Here is a 23,858-nt window from a genome sequence, read left to right on the forward strand (position 1 = left end):
ATGTTATAATGATCCCAATTTATTTCTATAGGAGTATTTGATAATTTTAATTCATTGAATTTTACAGATGCGGAATTTTTAAATCTAACATAAGGTAACCAAAGTGATAAATCTTCAACAAGAACCTTAAAATCTGGATTTTGAATATCTGTATACAACATATTTTTACTATCATTTCTTTGAATTTCTATTTTAACTTGGAAACCTGTCATTACTTTTTTATATTCGTTAAAGAAATCAAATATATACTTTAAAGGAATCCATATTTTTACTGTTTGACTATTTTTAGTAAATTTACATCTTTTTGAAAATCCTTCATTAAAACTTTCATTTAGTTTAAGGTTTTTAAAAAAATCAGTTATTTTGGTAGTATCTATCAGATTTCCATTATATTTGAAATTGTTTCTATCTACAGAATCAGTTGTATCTACATAAAAGAACATGTTAGTAGCTTCCGATGTTGAATAATCAGGGGTGAAGTGTATCATCCCTAATACTTGATTCATAATGGCTTTATAATTTATAGTGGATTCAACTTCAGTATTTCCTATAATCAACCTGTTTGAATTAATGAGACCTCCTCCATTCACTAGAGTAACATTTTCATTACTTATTACACCTCCATCTCCTTTTACAATTTTTAATTCTTGTTGCAGATATCCCGCAGAATATAAAATATTAGCATTTGTATCATTGATAAAGAAATTATATGTAGCATTTTCATGAATATTATTTCTATTTTCACTTTTTAATTCTCTATATTCAAAACTTTCAACGTCGTTATTATAATAATAACTAGTGTCTTTCAAATCGTAAATTTTATCCATTTATTTAGGAATAAAAAATTTCAATCCAGTACCATGTTTTTTATTTTTAGAAAATATTTCATTCAATTTTTCTCTCACAAATTCCTTAGATTTATCTTCTACAATAGGACTTATAAGGTCTGAAAAGAAGCCTCTTCCTTGTATTTTTTTACTCTTTCTGTACAATCTTTGTTTATTCATTTATTTAGCAATAAATTTGTACTGTACTTCTTGTTTATTTAAATCAATTAGTTCACCTCTATGATTTGTAATTCTCATTCTAATTCGATTAATAGAATCAGATTTAACCGGAAAAAATATTAGTTTATCAAATTCTTTAGCATATAAACTTCCAGGAGGATTTGATGATGTAAAAGAATAAATAACTTGAGATTGAAACTGATTTATATAAGCACCATCCACTATATCACAGTGAATATAAATATTATCATTACCATTAGCTATATCAGCAATAAATTTACCTTCTTGCTCTTCCTCTTCATATATTTTGGGTTCGAATCCTAAAATTTTGTACAATTCACTTTTAGATAAATCAATTTTATAATTTTTCTCGAGTTTAATACTAAACCTTTGTCTTTCTTCGATTATTCCAAATAATATAGGTGAATCATTTCCAAAATATTTTACCATATAACGATTCAAACCTCTTATACTATAATGACCATGAGGAATAATGAAATCTGTCCATTTGACTCCATCAAAATATGAAAATTTATTGTTTTTCTCCGTAATATTATTCCATGAAATATACATTGAAAAAGACTGAAGAGCTATCTCTGTAAAATGAAAAGGTCTCGAATACTCAATGGTGAAATCTTCAGATTTATCTACGTTTTTCGAATCTAATATAATATACTTCATTTATAAAGAACAATTTTTTCATTTAATTTACTAGGTTCTTGAGTAAATGAATATAAAACTTCAATAGGAGATTTATTTTTATTTCTTTCAGTTATATATTTCATACAGTAGAAACCACATCTTACAGAACTAGGACTTTGTAAAAAACTATCGTTATATCTAATTTCTTTTCCAGAAGTATTTAAATAACTTAGTATGTTTTGAGGAAGAAAATCATTTTTTATTATTCTATTGTTATATTTATATTCTCCAAAAGGATCAAAATATTCAACAAAATTATATTTTGGATCATTATAATAACAAACCCAATGAGTTCCAGGACCTGTAGATACATCTAAATTTATAATTCCGTTTTCAAATTTTCTTATCTTTTTAGGTAACATATCTATAGTAAATATACCTCTAAATCCTTTTTCATTTTTCATATTGTTTTCAATCATTTTGTTGGATATTCCCATGGCTGATAGACTCCCTTTCCACAAGTTTTTTTTTTTTTACCTGATCCAGAAATTTTGTCCAATACTTTTTTAGTACCCCAACCAGCTGCTCCACTAGCTGCTCCTAATGCTAAAGTAGAAAGTAAAGGTACTAAAAATGGTAAAAACCCTCCATTCTTTTTCAGTTGAGTCTTTGATATTTTAATTCTTTTACCTTTATCAATTTGGTTAATTTGTGTAGCTGTTAAATGTAAATCAAAATTGGGTGTTTTACTTTTATCTATTTGTAAACTAAGTTCTTCACCATTTTTATAAGCTGATTTCAATTTAGAAATCTGACTGTCGCTCAAGTATACTTTTTTTACAATATAATTACTCATTTATATACTAAGAAATTTTCCATAGTATTCCTTTACCTGATCGTTTGTCATAGTTCCCTCTCTTAAAAGTAAATCCAACAAATCTACAGTTTTATTATACAATTTTTTACTTTTAGAACCTTTACAAATTTTATCTGTCAAATCAACTAAGATATTCAGTTTATCTTCTAAACCTTTTCCTGTGTAATGTCTACCTTGTTTAATAGCTGATAAAGCTTCTAAATATCTTTTCATCATATTCATTTTATAATCAGCATTATCAATCCTTTTCTGATACTCATCTTTGTTGTTTGTTAAATTTCTATTTTTGGTTTCATTTCCTTTTTCTCTTTTAAATTGATCTCTTTTTGCTTTTGCCCTTTTAATAACTTCTTCAATATCTTCATCAGTTTTATTCCACATTATTGAAGGTAATTCAAATTCTAATTCTTCTAGTAATTCTTTATCTAAATTTTTGTCTATATCTATTTTTAAAAACATACTTCCTACATCTTCAGTATAATCTTCCTCTGACTGATTCTCTATCTGAGGTAAAGATCTATAGGTCTCATTCATAGTGAAAGATAAATTATCAACAGCATCTTTTATACCTAGCAAGTTTTGTTGTCTAGAAGTTTCTAGTTTTTCCATTTGATGAAGTACAGGTTCGTGGAAATCGGCCAATGATTTTTGTATTCCTATATCTTCTTCTAATTTTATTTCATTATTTTTCCTAATTTCTGATTGTAGTTTAACTAATCTTAGATCATTTTTTAATTGCTCTAACAACTTTTTATTTCTCTCTTTTTCAATACTTTCCATTTATAGGTAGTAAAATGTTCGTTATACAAGTGTATGTATTACAGAAAATATATTACAAAAAATGTTTCTAAATAAATGGAAGAATTTAATGACCTCAAACGATTTCCTGAAACATACAAATTAAATGAACTCGAGATAGGTAAATATAATTTAATATCATTGAGAAAAATAAATACAAAATACGGTGACTCTATTATAGCTAGATTAGAAGTAGACAATGATGAGAAAGATTTTTATCTCTCGAAATGTCATGGTGAATTATCTGATAAAGCTATAAGAAAAATTAATAGTGGAAAATATATTTTTGATTTTAAAGGTAAAAATAAATATTACGATTATGAATTACATGTAAAATAAAAAACGATATTTTCAATAAAATACAGGATTTTTAATAAAATAAAAATTATCAATATAAAAATAAGAATTTTTAAATATGCTGATTTTGTTTAATATTTCATAAAAAATGTAAAATATAGGCCTATTTTAATTTTTTTTAATATAAAAATAGGAAATCAATAGTAGTATATGGAAAGGGCAAAAGTGTCCTCTAGCCCCCCCCATATACTACTCCTATCGTTTACGACCGAATCCGGTACATAATCGAATTTCAATTTCCGCACCAAAGCCACTAAATCACATTTCCGCTGTTTTCCGCAACGAACACATGATTATTTTCCTTCAAACTCCTAGTCTGAAAACCGCTAATATTCTGTTTTAACCCCCCCCTCTTTTTAAGACACCGATTGCCAGCAACAATCTAGCATTCTTGGTCAGCATTCTAAGCAACATCATTTGGCCCATGTTTAAGGGGTCGTGAGTTTGATCCCCTCCTGCCGAAGACTCCGTCTAGTAAATGGTGATTGGTGAAAGTTAAATCTAACTGGTCACAAAGTTCACTATGCTCCCATAACAATCTATACCTCTGGCAGTACTGAATTGGGGTTTGGGTTCAGGTCAAAATTACGATCTGTGGATGAATGGATGGGTCCGTCCTGTAAACGGGCCATGACATGTTTTACATTCCTTTTTTAATTTACTGTTCTTTGGATAAATCACAAAATGATATATCACTCAATTAAAAGAGTGTTGACTGTTTTTACACACTTTTAATTCAAATTTTATGGGAGACCAAATTGTATTCTAGGTTAGTTTTCTCAACTTTATTCGCAGAACTAAAAATTTAAAATTTAATAATTTATGCTATTTTTTTGATTTTATACTATTAAATCACTAAGAAGGGTTTGACCTCGCAAACCACAAGTTGAAGAAAGCAAAAATTATGTTACTAAAGTAAATAAAATATGATCTATATTTCACTATTTTAGATACTATGAGTTTTCATTAATTATTTTGTATGGAAACTTTTTTTGTGAATAATGGTATTATAACAGACTTTTAATGATATTACCAAAGAAGAGTAAAAAAATATGATCTAGAATTTTTCTTTGGAAGAATTCAACTTCTAGTTAGAAAAAAGGGAACAATAAATGTTGAACGTTATTAATTACAGAAATTATTATTGTATAAAATCTTGATTAAGAAACTGTAAATTGGAACAAATATTTTATGTAATTAGCATGTTTTTCAGAGTGAAACTGCAAAAATAACTATTATAATTATAGAATTACCATGTAACATTCAAACTGAAGTAAAAGATATCTTTAACTTAAGTAATTTTTTTATATTAAGCAAATTAAATAAATACTTATAAAAATTATTTTTTTTAAAAAATTGTTTCTTTCATTGCATGTAATTTAAAATAAAGCAATTAAAATATTTGTAAATCAAATATTAGTTTTACCCTTTACACATTTATACGCATAAAATAAGTGTGTTTAATTTAATAGGAAACTTTTGAATCTCAGTTATTTAGTAAAATGTCTCACACATTTCGAATCTCTCTTAAGAATTCAGGAAACGTCCATTCGTTAACAAATCAAAAGGGCACACAATACTGAATGTATAGAATCTACTACTCATTTGGGTGCAATTCCCCTTCCCTACCGATTGCTCTAGGGCGGAACTATTGATCCGCATAATTAACTAACAAAACTTATTATTAATTCAAGAAAGCAGAGCATCTTCTTATCTCCTTCGTGCTTTTACCTAATCCACTTCTCAGTTAGCAACGTATGAAATGCAGACATTTTAACTAATTTGCAAAATGTTTAAACAGTTTGCATAATGTCAGAAACTGGACGTCAAAGTTAAAATTTATGAAATGATTGATATTTTTCACATTTTCTACGCATGTTTTTTGAATAATCGATATTATATACAAAGAAGGATATATATATATATTTTGATTACTTTTGATTTACTGATCAGATCTCTGATTGTCATCTCAAGTCTCATGCCAATTTCATTTATGTACAGTGAAAAAAAGTATGAAGAAATTTAACTTTTATGAAACGATTGATATTTTACACATTTTCTAGGCATGTCTTTTGAATAATCGATATTATGTACACCAGAGTTAAAAATATATATTTTTAACTTTGATCTATTAACCGATTCTTTGATTGTCATTTTAAGCCTCATGCCAGCTTTATTTACGTACTGAGAAAGTTAACATTTATGAAACGATTGATATTTTGCTCATTTTCTAGGCATGTCTTTCGACTAATCGATATTATATACATCATAGGTAAAAAATATATTTTTTATTAACTTTGATCCATTAACCGATTCTTTGATTGTCATTTTAAGCCTCATGCCAGCTTTATTTACGTACTGAGAAAGTTAACATTTATGAAACGATTGATATTTTGCTCATTTTCTAGGCATGTCTTTCGACTAATCGATATTATATACATCATAGGTAAAAAATATATTTTTTATTAACTTTGATCCATTAACCGATTCTGTGATAGTCATTTTAAGCCTCATGCCAGCTTTATTTACGTACTGAGAAAGTTAACATTTATGAAACGATAGATATTTTGCTCATTTTCTAGGCATGTCTTTTGACTAATCGATATTATATACATCAGAGGTAAAAAATATATTTTTATTAACTTCGATCTACTAATCGATTACTTGATTGTCATTTTAAGCCTCATGCCAGCTTTATGAACGCACTGAGAAAAAAGTATGAAAAAAGTTAACATTTATGAAACGGTTGATATTTTACGCATTTTCTAAGCATGTCTTTCGACTAATCGATATTATATACATCATATACATCAGAGGTAAAAAATATATTTTTATTAACTTCGATCTATTAATCGATTAATTGATTGATATATTAAGCCTCATGCCAGCTTTATGAACACACTGAGAAAAAAAAGTATGAAAAAAGTTAACATTTATGAAACGATTGATATTTTTCGCACTTACTAGGCATGTCTTTTGACTAATCGATATTATATACATCAGAGGTAAAAATTATATTTTTATTAACTTTGATCTACTAACCGATTCTTTGATTGTCATTTTAAGCCTCATGCTAGCTTTATTTACACACCTCGAAAAAAAAAGTATAGTAAAAACTACCAGTATATGGCAAAATGTACAGTGCTTCGGGCTCCATGGGAACACCAAAAATCTCTATATTTTTAATGCGTTACAAAAAACAGGAGTGTTATACTACAAACAAAATATTTTTTCGCATTATGTCAAAATATTTTTGGAAGAAACATTGCAGTTTCACAAAAATAAATATTTTTGAATTTCATTCATAGGCAATGGTGCTTTCATACAAATCCAGACATAGATGTACGCATCGATCCATACGTGGATCTGAATAATATATATTTGTATAAATAAAGTATACATGACCTTTCAATACTTCAACTATAGTTATTTTTGCACTATTTCACAAACTCAGATAGAAATATATATACTATACTTAAAAATTTAAATAAATATTGTTCATACACACACTTTTAAAGATCGTTTAAACGTTAAGCTTTAATTTCAGTATCTTAAACCATAATATTATTCAAATGTTGCTTTTTTACAATTTGTGAAACATAATCTAGTTTATGAAATAATATTTTCGTATTCTGTGGCAATTAGAGTAGCAATCAGCAATTTCGTAAAGGCAATTAGCTCTACTAATTTCAAGAATGATACAGACATTGATTTTTTTTTAAAAATTGGTTCAACATTTAACTATAACATCAGAACTTTGAGTAGGACGAATAGGAACCATTGAGTAGGAACCATAATAGGACGGCCCAAATTTACAGAAACTATAATAGGATGTTAAATTGAACCACGCTAGCCTTTCAGTTTTACCATAATATTCCATAATCAAGTTCCCAAATCATGGTAATATCCTTGGCACTGGGTTGAAGGAAATTTAAACAATATAATTGTAAACTTCATTCCAAAATTTTTAACTGTAGAGATGCGAAAATTTTAAAAAAGGTGAAAATTATAAGATTTTATAATCAAAATAATGGTTTTCAAAGTAAATACTATTGATTGTGAACAAGTAAATACTATTGATTGTGATGTAATTGTGTAACAAGAAAAGTATAAGTTGGAATAAGTAAAAGGCAAAACTTTTATCAATCAGAAAACAAAGTTGACAACTATAATTTGATAGTTATAATTTCACAGCATAATGCGTTTCCGAAAAGGTTGAACTAGGATATTTCACGGAGAAATTTTTTTTTAGCAAAATTACTGTGGTGTATGGGGATGACATTTCTAGTAAAATAAATCTATTCATAGTTCTGGTTAATAAAACCAAAATAAACGGTGTTTAAACCTTTCTTTAGGTACTTTTTCCGTTTATATGGTAACGGTTTACTGAAAATTCTGGTTTTCAAAATTATAAGTCTCTACACATTAAGTAAAAAATACAAAACTGAAAAGTAAATTCACCCAAATAAATGGTTTTTAATTGATAATATTATAATAGTTAAAATCGAATTTTAACATATTTACCAAATTTTATCACATATTATAAAAATCTTATTATGTTGTTAATTTTACCAAAATCATTACCAAAACGCTCTGGTAAAAATTACCGAGATTTTTGGTGTTCCCATAGTGCCATAAACACGGCTTTTTTACTATATTTTGATAGTTTTGATCATACATTTTCTCAGTGTGGATAATCACTTAGAAGTCTTAGAAGCGCTGTTCAAGACACTTTCAAGATACGGTATTAAATCAGAAAATTTTGTAAAACATTATGGCTTAGCGAGTTCCAAGATTTCTGACGATAAAAGAACGGTAACTTTTAAAAAGACGAATAAAAAATATAAATATTTAAAATTAAAGTTACGATTTTGAAGTAAACAACATGAGTTTCGCATAGTAACACGAAAAAATACAAGTTAGCAAAAGTAAAGATTGAAATTTGCATTAATTACTAATCGAAAATTAATAGCTACAACTGCATTGTCGAACTACACTAATATAGGTACTTTGAAGCACACTGTAAAATTTTTTGGATCAAAATACGGTAAAAAGTACTGGCACCCAGAGGGCAGTACCCTGAGTGCATAATCCATTTTCACTGAAAACATTTTATATTATGATTTTTACAGTACTATTTATTCACTTACTGTAAATATCAATGCAAAAATTACGGTATATTGGATATCTTGTCCTGTAAAATTGTACAGTAAAAATAGATTTCACAGTAAAAAATACAGCACTCACAATGTCAGAAATTAATTAAAAGTAAAATTTAAAAAGAAATATTCATTAAAGAGAGAGTTCGTTTGTTTCGTTTATTATACTTTTTCCAATTGGAATTTTCTAATTCGTATTAAAATAAAATTACTTTTTATTTATTTCTTATATTGAGTCTCACAATCTGCATTCGTTGGGTTATTTTTTTTCTTCAAATTCAGATGATGATTTTTCAAATCTAGATAATCGTCTAATTAATTACGATTAGCAACACGATTCATTACAGTTAATAAATTGTTCTTACATCAAGGTACAATAATTTAATATTTCAAAAATAAAATTTTCTGTGTTTTATGAAAATAATTAGCTTTAAAGAAACAAACAATGATGAATGAGAATCAATTTCGGGGGTTGGTGAACAGAGCGAGCAAGGGGTGGAGCCTCCTAGTTCATTAGAAAAATTGTAATTTTCGCTATATTCAAAGAGATAAGTTAATTAATTTCAAATCGTTTACACCTACGCCTTAGGTTTAGAATCGATTTTTTTTACTAATTACAGTTTCAGAATAATTACAGTTCTAAGCAAGTAAAAGAGCAGGGATTTTCTTTTCGACCAACACCACTGAATTCACCACGTTTATCATATTCTCAAGTTTTATTCTTTTGTAAATCTAATGATAGTTTGAGTTGCAAAGCTTTTAATAAAATAGTAAGAAGTAAATCTTATACAAGAAAAAAAATATTACTTTCGATAAAAAGTAAAGTAAAATCGCTATAATATATGTGCTTAAAAAGTCGTATTAATCTTCAATTGTTTCGATTAAAATTATTTTCAAAATTAAAATTCGCTTGAAAATATTCAGCTAAAATTTATTTTTGAGAAAATAATTAATAAATTATTAAAAAAATAATAAAATAAATTTCTAGATTAAAAGCTTAATGAAACTGTTCTTTTATTCTAAATTTATGATAAAAGTACAAATAAAATTACTACGGATTACTGCTATGCCTTCCTGAATATTTAATCGATGATTATAATAATAAACAAAAAGCACGGGTCCTAAAGAATAAAATTTAAATTTCTCATTAACTATAATAATTCATCATTTTGTCTTTACTTTAATTAGTTACATGGTTACAAGTAAAAATTCTAACTTATTTAAAAATTAGTTAGAATATAAAAATCTTGATGAAAAATTTTTAAAAACAATTTAATTATGACAAAGTATGTCATGCAAATAAGTCATTTATGGTTTTTTTTTTTTTAAAATCATTTTTACAAAGATGATTACGTTTATGTTTTATATGAAACCAACATACAGCCTGCCAACAAAAGGTTTAAAACCTAAATTTTTTAATTTATGGGTGATGTAGATTATGCAAAACCGGACAGTTGTGTGATTACGTAAGAGCTAGCGGGACAACTTATTGTTCGGAATATTTTTTCTTGTTCCTTGGGATTTACGGAAGTAATACCTATGAATGAACTAGTAAAAAGCTTTTCATTTATCTAATCAAGCAAGAAGTTGAAAGAATTGTATATGGATTTGCAGGTTACTGTACTATCACACTAATTTAGTTAATAGAGAACTAGTAAAAATATTAACTTTTACTATTAATGAAGCACAAGTAAATTTTCTACCAAATATGATCAATATTTCAATATTTTACGAAGAAGGTCATATCGCAAAAAAACTATGTATTTTTTGAAGAAAGAAAAGCTTAAAATATTAGTTCATATTTTTCTGGTTTCGTAGATTCTACTAGCGCGGTCAGTCTTGTGATAATGTTAAAACTAGTGCACAACTTGTGGTTAGTGATACTTTTTTTGTGTGGTTTTTTTTAGGGTTTAAGAGAGTAATACTCATGTTTGATTGAAATCAAACGTTTTATTTTTATTATATTTTTTTATATCTAAAGTGAGAAATTAAAAGTATTTTAAATGAATTTTTCAGAATCAAACATTTTTAGCGTTTCCTTAAATCACTCAAAAATCACAATTAAAAATCGGATGTAGCTTGACACGCATGCAAAATGTTTTGCAGTTTATTCATCCAAATGTGAATGGCTTTTGATCTACCACTCGGGAAATATTTAAAAAAAAAATCCTACTCAAGCATCTTAGCTGCCACAGCTCCAACGAATAACTTTAAGACTGAAAAATAAAAATATACCAGATTCCAGTCCCCCTGCAGAAGTGGAATGATCCAAAGACCTGTATAATAAGGGTGGAGGTGATTAGTTTACGAGAAAATAGTATTCTAATACCAATGAATATACCAACCTAATACCAACGAAAACCAATAATAATACAAAAATCATTTAATTTTCTTCTTTTTAACATCGTAATTTTTGGTGTTTCAAACTTTCCATTTGGTTATCGATAGGTATTCTGTGGAAATTCGAATAAGTTAGATGTTACATGAAATATAGTTAAGATAAAGGTTCGGAAAATGTATTTCATATGAATAGAATTAAGCTTTATTTTCTCAAGAGGTTTTCACTGTATGACTTATAGAGCAAAATAAGCCCGAAGCAGACAAAAATTTTTTTTAAAAAAAACCTTAACTTATAAATTTTTTTTATGCATGCTTCTTTCATGCATTGTTTTAAATTATATAGAATTCCGAAGAATGTGATGGAATAACTTTTCAATATTTTGACTGTTAGAAAACAAAAGAATAACTAATGCTAAATTATTTCAGGAATTGTAAAACGATTGACGCAAAATGAATAAGAAAAAAGGGACGTCGTTTTTGGAGTAATTTTTGATGAATACGAAAGATTTTTCTTTTTCTAATGGCTGAAACTAATGTAAAACGATTTATTATATTATTAGACTAATGGGATATTATATTCTAATATATATTTCTAATGGGATATTATATTATTAGACTTTTACGTCCTTCGCCTTCGCAGATGCCAGAAGTTTTACTCATTTAACGTTACCCAGTGGGCACCTGTGAATCTAAGTCAAGGAGGCGAGCAACATTACCCACGCCACACTGCCACAGATACCCGTTTATAGGGTGAGCCACATTCACACATCACACAATATTTATATTTATATCCGTCGTTGAATAGCCGACAGAATTTTGGGTTCACGACTACCAATGTTCAACTCCATAGCCTTGTAATTTTGAACCAATCCAGAGATAAATAAACTCCTGGATCAGTACCCCCAGAGGTTTTGATTTGTAGTGGGAACATGGAGGACTTTGCGACTCGACAGATTTAACGTGCATCAGTCACCATTTACTACACGGGGAGTCTTCGACCGGCTGTGATTGAACCCACTAACTCTTGGACATGGACCCAGTGCCCTACCAACCAGGCTATCCCGACCTTCACATCACACAATAGAGAACAACACACAGGGAGAAACATCCATGTCCTGAGAGGGATTCGAACCCGCAGCCATTGGCTTCGCAGTCCGGCACGCTAATAGCCCGACCGTTTGAATACGAAAGTTCGAGCTACGCAGAAATGCGTAAAAATGTTCGACTCACAATTTGCTTAATTGTAATCAACAAATAAGTAAAGAAAACCTTAAGTTGCATACTGTTTTGCATGAAATGTTTCAACAAATATGAATTCAGATTTGCTGAGTTGGCAAATTTATTTTACCGCACAAAGATGCATTATTACTTTTAACGAAGGTTATGGGTTCATCTGGACAAGTTTTAGAAGTATTGAAATTTCCACTCATGCACTTAACCATTGAGCAATTATGAAACCACTTCTTAGTCAGCAATTTATACAAAAAATTTCGATACCAATTTTTCTAATAAATAAAATAGAGAAACAAAATTTTTAAGTATATTTTTATTTAAATTTCTAACATTTTCTATGATTTAATCGCAGTTTTAATAGTCAGTAAGAGCTTATTTAAAATAAAGTGCGCATTATTTTATTTTTGTTTGAGTACTTAAAGCTATCATGCAATCTTTTCTAAATTGTACCATAGATTATTATACTTGTAATTCATGATAAATTTAAGTTTCATACTTCGATGTTATGGGCTGATTATCCATAAAAATTGAGCTAATTTCAAGAAACAGTCAAAATATGGTATCTTTCTTTATCTTTTATTTTTTTCAGTTTCTTAAGTGAAACTTTTATTTTTTCAAGAAGAGAGCGAAATCGTTTTTTACACAGTTCATCATTTTTAAAAAAAATTTCGAAGATTTCTTTCGCTTCAAAGTTCTAAGCGAACTTAGAAACGATATTAAAAAATATTAGATATTTAGGAGCAAAAAAATAAGAATGTTTTTCTGGATAAAATTACAAACATTTCTCTAATTTTATCAATAATTCCTTAAAAAAACTGCATCTTAGACGTTGTGAAATAATGTTTAAATAGTATTCTTTATTTAATGCACAGAAACAATATACTAATGCTGTATTTCTAAAATATATTGGGATATTATATTATTAGAAATAAATTTTAATGAAACACCATGTTATATTTTTAACATACCAGACGAAAATAAAACTACAAAAGAAAAAAAAAAGAACGAATAAATAAAAAAAACCGTTTCCCCGGAACCCAAACAAAAGAAGACATTGTATAACAGAGCAACAACAAATATCAACTGTACTAGGCACAACATTGGATTTTTGAATGAATAATTAACTTACCCTAACTGATCATGAGCTCCGGTCATGTTCTTTCACAATTGAGGAAGCACCACAAAAACCTTCCAATAAATGATATAAATTCTTTTTCCCGCTCTATGCAGGAGAGAATGAACTCCAAATTCGAATATCTTCCCCTTCTTTTTGCTGTGAGGGGAAAAATAGCTGAATTTTTACCGTTTAAAACGATCCCCGCTACAACGGCGACCGTGTAAAGGTGGCTTATCCTTGCGGCAGAAGAATCAGCCGACACTGATACCCTGTAAAAGGGCGGAAAAGGACCTGCCGTTTCCGGTGGAGACACTCCTGGCCGAAAGATGGCGCTGTGGACAGGGGCTACTGTGGGAAGCCCCTCTCATTGGATGCAGGCACGTGGGGCTTGATTTTCGTGCCTCAATATCACGCTATGTAAGAAAAGGGAAGAGGTTAAAAGATATGATCTTCGATTGAAAAGGAAATCTAAGCAGTGATATATGATATCTATTTTAAAATTGACATCTTTTACTATGATGATAGTAGTTTCAAAAGTATGTATTGATTTCTGAAGCATTTTCTACTTGAAAATGTTTCAATTTTAAAATAGGGGACAGTTGGATTATTAATTGTTGATAAGGTTTATTAAAAAAAAAATAAATAAAGTAGTTTACGTACACGTATGTAATGCTTAAGCTTATTTCGTCTGCGATTAGCTCACATACATATTTGAGAATGATACTTGTTACCCAATTTTTGGTTGCCTGATAATTACTATTACTTTCGTCTTGAGTGAAAAATAATTTTGTTGGAAAATGTCTGTTTTTAAGAAAGTTAAAATCAAATATTTAAGTTCAAATGTTTCAATTTTAAAATAGGGGACAGTTGGATTATTAATTGTTGATAAGGTTTATTAAAAAAAAAATAAATAAAGTAGTTTACGTACACGTATGTAATGCTTAAGCTTATTTCGTCTGCGATTAGCTCACATACATATTTGAGAATGATACTTGTTACCCAATTTTTGGTTGCCTGATAATTACTATTACTTTCGTCTTGAGTGAAAAATAATTTTGTTGGAAAATGTCTGTTTTTAAGAAAGTTAAAATCAAATATTTAAGTTCAAATGTTTCAATTTTAAAATAGGGGACAGTTGGATTATTAATTGTTGATAAGGTTTATTAAAAAAAAAAAAAAATAAAGTAGTTTACGTACACGTATGTAATGCTTAAGCTTATTTCGTCTGCGATTAGCACACATACATATTTGAGAATGATATTTGTTACCCAATTTTTGGTTGCCTGATAATTACTATTACTTTCGTCTTGAGTGAAAAATAATTTTGTTGGAAAATGTCTGTTTTTAAGAAAGTTAAAATCAAATATTTAAGTTCAAATGTTTCAATTTTAAAATAGGGGACAGTTGGATTATTAATTGTTGATAAGGTTTATTAAAAAAAAAAATAAAGTAGTTTACGTACACGTATGTAATGCTTAAGCTTATTTCGTCTGCGATTAGCTCACATACATATTTGAGAATGATACTTGTTACCTAATTTTTGGTTGCCTGATAATTACTATTACTTTCGTCTTGAGTGAGAAATAATTTTGTTGGAAAATGTCTGTTTTTAAGAAAGTTAAAATCAAATATTTAAGTTCAAATGTTTCAATTTTAAAATAGGGGACAGTTGGATTATTAATTGTTGATAAGGTTTATTAAAAAAAAAATAAATAAAGTAGTTTACGTACACGTATGTAATGCTTAAGCTTATTTCGTCTGCGATTAGCTCACATACATATTTGAGAATGATACTTGTTACCCAATTTTTGGTTGCCTGATAATTACTATTACTTTCGTCTTGAGTGAAAAATAATTTTGTTGGAAAATGTCTGTTTTTAAGAAAGTTAAAATCAAATATTTAAGTTCAAATGTTTCAATTTTAAAATAGGGGACAGTTGGATTATTAATTGTTGATAAGGTTTATTAAAAAAAAAATAAATAAAGTAGTTTACGTACACGTATGTAATGCTTAAGCTTATTTCGTCTGCGATTAGCTCACATACATATTTGAGAATGATACTTGTTACCCAATTTTTGGTTGCCTGATAATTACTATTACTTTCGTCTTGAGTGAAAAATAATTTTGTTGGAAAATGTCTGTTTTTAAGAAAGTTAAAATCAAATATTTAAGTTCAAATGTTTCAATTTTAAAATAGGGGACAGTTGGATTATTAATTGTTGATAAGGTTTATTAAAAAAAAAAATAAATAAAGTAGTTTACGTACACGTATGTAATGCTTAAGCTTATTTCGTCTGCGATTAGCACACATACATATTTGAGAATGATATTTGTTACCCAATTTTTGGTTGCCTGATAATTACTATTACTTTCGTCTTGAGTGAAAAATAATTTTGTTGGAAAATGTCTGTTTTTAGGAAAGTTAAAATCAAATATTTAAGTTCAAATGTTTCAATTTTAAAATAGGGGACAGTTGGATTATTAATTGTTGATAAGGTTTATTAAAAAAAAAAATAAAGTAGTTTACGTACACGTATGTAATGCTTAAGCTTATTTCGTCTGCGATTAGCTCACATACATATTTGAGAATGATACTTGTTACCTAATTTTTGGTTGCCTGATAATTACTATTACTTTCGTCTTGAGTGAGAAATAATTTTGTTGGAAAATGTCTGTTTTTAAGAAAGTTAAAATCAAATATTTAAGTTCAAATGTTTCAATTTTAAAATAGGGGACAGTTGGATTATTAATTGTTGATAAGGTTTATTAAAAAAAAATAAAGTAGTTATGTACACGTATGTAATGCTTAAGCTTATTTCGTCTGCGATTAGCTCACATACATATTTGAGAATGATACTTGTTACCTAATTTTTGGTTGCCTGATAATTACTATTACTTTCGTCTTGAGTGAGAAATAATTTTGTTAGAAAATGTCTGTTTTTAAGAAAGTTAAAATCAAATATTTAAGTTCAAATGTTTCAATTTTAAAATAGGGGACAGTTGGATTATTAATTGTTGATAAGGTTTATTAAAAAATAATAAAGTAGCTTACGTACACGTTTGTAACGCTTAAGCTTATTTCGTCTGAGATTAGCTCACATACATATTTGAGAATGACACTTGTTACCCAATTATTGAATGCCTGATAATTACTGTGTTGCTAATGCATGTTTTTAAGAAAGTTGAAATCAAATATTAAAATTTTTAATATAAGGAATACTTGGAATATTTATAAAGGACAAGGTTCTTTAAAAAATATTTAACGCACACGTACGGAACGCTTAAGTTTACTCCGCCTGTGATTATGTCATATATATTTTTGAAAATTATACATACTTATTATCGATTGCGTAATTATTATTTTCACTTTCTTACGATTGCTGAATAATTTGCACAATTAATAAATATATATATATATATATATCAGCAAAATTAATTATACTTTTAAAAATAAATTTACTCCTGGTGAATCTCACTTTTTAAAAAAAGTACGACAATTTTCATCGAAGCGCTTCGATAACGATTTTGGTAAAATTAAGAATAACGTATGGTTTTGTAATATGTAATAAGATTTGGTAAATATGATGAAGTTAGATAATTTTATCATGATACTCTAGATACTATGCCATTTATTTAGATAGATACTATGCCATTTATTTAAATAGATATTCATATATGCTATGCTATTTATTTAGTTAAATTTATTTTTCAGTTTTTTATTCTTCACTAAAAGTGTGGAATTAAGAACTATTAAATTGAAGACCCGAATTTTTGGTAAACCATTGCCATATGAACGAAAAAATTACTTAATAAATGGTTTAAGTGCCATGTATTTCGTTTAAAGCCAGAATTAAGTTTTTTTTATTTATTTCTTCTTTACCAGATATGTTATTATCGTTCAGTACGGTATTTTCACAGAATTTGTTTCTCCGTGTAAGTGCCAAAATATTTGCAATAAAAATATATTTCATAGAAAATTAAGCTATGCTCTTATGATTAAGTTTAATTACTATTGAAAAAATGCAATTTGTTTGAAATTTAAAAAAACAATTATGTGTATAAACTTTTTTTAGTTATAAAGTTCTGTTGAATTTCAATTACTGGAAGTAATGAGAGCGCTAACATTTTTGGTTATCGAAATATTTAGATTATACAGAGGTAACATAATTTTTCAATTTATTTCTCTGATTTCTTAAAAATAATAAGGCTAAGTACATGTCAAAATTATTTTTATTATGGATACTAAATGCCTAAAATGCTTAATGCTAAATGAATGCCAATAAATACTAAATGCCTAAAATACTTAATGCTAAATAAATTCCAATAATACTAAATGCTAAAAATTGCTATGGTGAGTAAAAAGGTATTGTGCTTAAAAATAAATTGCACTGTTACTCCAGATAATGGCATTATTAATTTTTTAATAACCATTTTTACAAAGCGGCCTTTTATTCTAAAAGCTAGATGATTTTCCTCATTTTCAAAGTTACTGATTTCTGTCGATTTCAGTTGCTCTGCAAAATTATATATTCTTGCATAAATAATATAAATGTCTTTCTTTTAACAGAAGTAGCTAGTAATAATAAAGCTTAGTAATAATGAAAAAATGATGAAAAGATAAAAATTAGATTTCTTTGCAGAATTAAACCAACTAACTTATCAAACTAAACATTCACTTGTTTCTCACATAAAATGATTAATTTGAAGATTTCATCGATAGCTGAATTTAGACTGTATATTACTGAAATTGAGAAAAATAGAAGGAATCTGAACGGATATGTAAAAGAAAGGTTACACCTTCAGGCATTTAGTTGTAATTTAAAGAATGCATTGAAGCTATTTATGCATATCTTTTATTCAAAAACTAAAGATGTCAAATGTATAAATAAATAAAGTTTTAAAGTTTTTTTAAAAAAATCTTTGTTTAAAGATGCTCCATGTTTTGAACAAGGCTGGGGCACCTTTGAATAAATGAATGAATCTTTACTAAAAAACAATTTTTTATCTGAAACTAAATTGTAGAATCAATTGTACGATTAGAGCAAAAATTAAGCAGTTAATTATATATTTGGAAATTTTAATTGTTCTTAATGGGTGTAAAGAGAAAATTTGCACTATCTTTGCATTATTAAATAATTTCAGGAGTGAAAAATATAAAAAAAGAAACTATAGTTAAGAATAAAAACTTACACATTATTCATAAATACGTTTGCCTTTATGCCTCCAGCATGTCAATTTGAATCAATACATTGTGCAACTATTAGAATAAATATTATCAAATTTAAAAGAAAAAATACATGGTCATGTAAACATTTCGTCTGCTGGAGAAAGTTACAGAAGCATTTTTCGTCTAGCTTCCTAGCAACTGGGCCTGTCACAACATGCTGACATACTGAATGAAAACACTTTCCTTAGTTTTTGAAAAGAAAAAAAAAAGGTTTTTTTCCTGAATGATAAAATCGCTTTACTACGGAATACTTAACATCTGCAAGAAGCTCTGCTTCCTGGTAAAGTAGTCAATGAATAAATGTTATTATTGGGATAGAATTTCAAAAACTCCTTAAAAAAACGTGTAAGTTAGGAAATTCTGAGATGTATTTATTGCAGAATTTGCGATAAGTTACTCATTATTCGATAGTTATTCACTGATTTTTAGGACTTACATTAAGATAAATATTTTACAGGTAAATACCATTTTTATTATTTATTTTATGCTGATGACCATCATTTTAAATAAATTTTTTAAGTCTTATCATGGAATATTTTTGTTAAATGAAATTACACTTAGTGTTATGATAACTATAAATTTTTAAATATGTTGCGAAATAAAATATCAATTAAAATTGATATTTTAAAACAAATGAAAAATGTATATGAAAAGAAATTAGCTCATAAATTTACTTTTAACTCATTTTCTTACAAAAGGAGAGTCTATAAGGCTTTTGAGACATAGTAAATATGCTTTAAGGAATTGCAGACGGGAAATTTTTTTTGGAAGGGGTGGTTTCTGTGGCATGAGTTTTTTTGAACGAATCTTAGGTTATTTCGCATCCATGATTTCATAACTGCAGTAAATTTTTCTCTGCAAGCTACTGTCTTTATGCAACATAAAAAAATATTTTTAACCAGGATTTTTTTTAAAATTCTCGCGGGTGAATATTAAGTGTCTTCACTTCTTTTCTATGCAGATAATGGTTAAATAAAACAATGATACATTTCATTATGATACGATACGTTAAGATCATACGTTTCTTTTTTGTCTTAAGTGTTATTTACAAAGGAGCAACCAAGTTTATATTAAGTATATAAATCTATACATTCCTAATAAACTTGCTCATTCAGACAAAAAATAATGTAAACTAAACTAAAAATATCATTTTGAAAAAAATTTTTAGCTTTTGAAACAAGACTAATTTCAGATTTTAAATCGTTAATTAGGTAAAATCAAGTAATTGCATAAATGCAATTAAAATTGGCTTTGCAATGTTCCATTAGATATCTATTAGTTCTATACGTTATTCATACAAGTTTTCATAACTTTCGTAATACCTATCACATTAATCAAAATTATAGAAGAGTTGTTCAAATGAAAAGTGGTCATATGTATTAGGACCAGGATAACAATAACGATAGCAGCACTATTAGAAATTTTTCAGAAAAATATTTAAATAACAACTTATTTACTTGTTATTTTACCTTATTTGAACAAAGTTATCAAAGAACCACAAGTAAAATGGCATTGGAACTGATAACTATGAGAAAAAACGCTCATTAACTTCTTCCACCTAATATGTTTAAACAACCTGAATTTCATCGCAACTACTAGGTCCCAATGAAGCCGCTTAGTTTCTTGCAGATGGGTACAGATTATAGCTTAGAGGGTTAATCGGTCAATCTCATGAACGGCAGAACGGGGGTTAGAGTCGCAGCTTTGACATCACAATAATTCATCCATTCCCTTTAACACTACGTGGAAGAGTTCCCAGTGTCCTACACTGTGCCCCGCACTCTCCAATACCCCGAAGAAAAGTCTAGATCCAGTGTACAGTAAAATTTTTTTACATAGGTTTGAAACCCTGCTATTAGCAAATGGTTAAAAAAAGCGTAAAATTTTATATTCATAATTTTAAAACCATACTTGCTGTAAACAATTCCAAAACGGTAAAGATAAAAAGTTTTTTTTTACTGTAAAATTTACGGTTTATTGGATGAACAGGCTGCTGTTGGTTATTTTACCATAATTTTAGAATGAAAATTCTAACACTGTATATGGACTAAGAAAGAGAGAAAGAGAAATTTACTGCATACTGTGCATAATTACTTAACCGGTATGCATAAATACATTAAACGTAAAGCTAAAAAAGATGCGTCTACACAAAATAATACAAACTATTCAAATTTTTAGTCGCAGATAATAATTACACTATCGCTTTATTCATGTCACACAACGTGTTGCTCAGATGTTATGAGTTATAACCCTTTAATTACTTCTAATCATTTCATCAACAGCAGCTATCAATTCACGGAGGCTCAGAAGGTTTGCTTGACCTGGGTCTCGATATTGATGCAAGGTCTTCTCGAAAATGCTTACACCATTTGATTACAACCATTTGTGGAAGATAGTGTTTGCCATATGCAGCAAATATTTGACGAGAAATATCTGCGTTTTTCTCATCTTTCATTGAAAATCTTACAACTATGAACTCTTCTGTTCTAGACGCATTAATATAGTATGACTTTGCATTCATTTTAAATACTCTGATGACCAGTTATACACAATCTGTGGTGAACTTCTAATACCTTAACTTATAACCCTGAAAAGTGGCGCTGCTGTTACAAGTTTTGCTGCTGTTTCGAAAATTGTATCATGTATGTCTGATTTTTATTGAACACTGCTTATACATTGGTGGAATGATACTGAATAGTTTGTTTTCACTCGGCGTTTTGAGAATTTATCTTCTTCTTAACAAGTTACAATCATTTTTTAAATACTAATTATTTTGAAATATTATTAATAACAAATTTTTTTGTAACAGTAGTTAATATATAACTTCAATTCGTTTCTCTAAAGTGCGAGCTATTTATTTATGTAATGATCATTATTAGGAAGCTATCAAAATAAAACAACAAAAGTTTGAATCAATTCCAACTGTATGTTGAGAGATAACGAGTAAAGAAAATTTTTATTCGATGATTTTATCTCTTAATATAAATAGTTTGATAATTTTACAGATTATTAAGAAAATAAATAACCAGATAAATAGCTAGTCCCGCAGTAGATTGATCGTAAAGACACGGTTTCCAGTTGAATATTGAAGTCAAGCATCACTGACCGCGGTCAATGAGTGGGTGGGGTAACCACTTTGATCAGCCTCTATAGCAGGGTTTCTTAACCTGTGGTTCATGAACCCCTAAGGGGTCCATGAGTTATAATTTGGGGGTCCACTGACTACGAATTTTTAAAACGTTTGAAAACCTACCCATTGCTTGTAAAGCGAGCTATGGCAGCTATAATTCCATTTGCTATAGTGTATCTTTGCGAAGGGGGATTTTCCACAATTGTGACAATAAAAACATAACATCGAAATCGATTGAATGTTGAACATGATATGCACATTGCTTTATCAAAAACCACCCCACAATGCAATTTATTAATTAATGAAAAGCAGCAGCAACCTTCCCATTAAAAATTTTAATTTTAAAAATTTTGTATTCTATTGATGTTTTTGGCAATAATTTTTTACAGGGGGGTGGTCCGTGACTTCTTAAAAATTTTTAAAAGGGGTCCATTATATCAAAAAGGTTAAGGAACACTGCTCTATAGGGACCGAGAGTGTGACGTCAGTCCTCGCTATTCTACCGTAGGTTATTCAACCATATAGTGTTCGATTTCGCATACAGATAATCGGGCTATCAAATCAGGAGTGACATATCTTCTGCAGAGAATAAAAATTTGGCATATTTTCGAATCATCCTCAGGAATGTTTCCCCGACCGAAGCCAACAGTCCGTTGCGCAACTCCAGTGTGGCGAAAGTAAGGAACTACAACATATCAACTTATAAACGAACAACATATTTCAACTTATAAGACCATTTTGTCTATTAAGTTATAAGCGGCATCATTTTAAATAACATAAATTTATTCAAAATTTTCGAGATAAATGCTAAATGAAATATATTGACATGGAAAGAAGTAGCAGGGGTTGAAAATATTATTTTAAAAGTACGCGAATAAAGATTACTTTATGTGTAAACATTAAATATAAATTTTTATTGTCCTTAGCTTTTTATCAGTAATGTCATTTCAATCTTAAATTAATGTAACTTTAGATCCATAAAAAGGAACAAAAATGATCAAACCGCTTTTTGCATAGAAAACAAATACGCCTTTCATTTAAATAAGAAATACAGGAAATACCAGATTCGTTATACCTCCCATTTTATTCTCTCGATATCTGTTTCTAAGTGATTCTACCCTTGATTATGCTAACAAAGGCAATCAGCAGATGCTTTCTTTTGACTGTTATCTCATACCTTGGCATTCTCTTTATACCAGAACTTTTCTGAGATAGGTTATTGTAAGAGTATCTGCTGAATGGAAATGGAACCCATCTTGTTGGTGAAAAATCCGAGAAACAAACAAAACAGAACAAAATCCGAGGAACATTTGATCAGGGACTCTCAATTGTACCCAGAGCTCATATTAATCGAATTTTTGCTGAGGAAAAAGAAATCAGTCTGACTTGTTTCTTCTAACTGAACTTAGGATGAAGAGGTCGTTCTTGTTCTGTTTGCTCTCAAAATGGGAAACCATATAAGTTCGTGTGATTCGAAGAAAAAAATGTTTGAGTTAGCAAAGATATGAGAGGATGATGTGAAAAGTTCCGTGCGCATTTGGATTGGCTTTACAAAAAATGAGCAAAAATGATTTTTTTCGCTGGGAAAACAATAAAGGTCTTTTTTTTTATCGCTTTTTCTCATTTTCTCTCTCATATAATGAAAGCAAGAACAGTAAATGAATTTTATATAAAAAATTTGGAAGAAAATTAAAATAAACGCTTTCTTGCGTTTAATTTCTAAAACAAACACTAAGTATGTTCTCAGGATTAAACTTAAAATCAACAAAATAAAAGTTTGAAAAAAACTATGCTAAATTCTGATATTTTATCAGAACATTTATTTTACGTTTTCAATTCAATGCAAAATCGTCAATTCTAATTCTGATATTCTATCAGAACATTTATTTTACGTTTTCAATTCAATGTAAAATCGTCAATTCTAATTCTGATATTCTATCAGAACATTTATTTTACGTTTTCAATTCAAT

General features: G+C 28.3%; 1 protein-coding gene across 1 annotated transcript in view; it reads right to left on the minus strand.

Moving 5' to 3' along the window:
- Positions 1-13,809, minus strand: part of LOC107454468 (vesicular glutamate transporter 1-like) — a 194,330-nt gene extending 180,521 nt beyond the window's left edge. Inside the window, exon 1 of the mRNA XM_043041473.3 lies at positions 13,543-13,809. Within this exon, the coding sequence (XP_042897407.2) occupies positions 13,543-13,568 (26 nt within the window). The 5' untranslated portion in view covers positions 13,569-13,809. The remainder of the gene's footprint in view (positions 1-13,542) is intronic.
- Between the last annotated feature and the right edge of the window lie 10,049 nt (positions 13,810-23,858).

This window comes from Parasteatoda tepidariorum, chromosome 10 (genome assembly GCF_982258835.1).
Source record: "Parasteatoda tepidariorum strain Cologne lab strain chromosome 10, Ptep-v5.0, whole genome shotgun sequence".
NCBI lineage: Eukaryota > Metazoa > Arthropoda > Arachnida > Araneae > Theridiidae > Parasteatoda > Parasteatoda tepidariorum.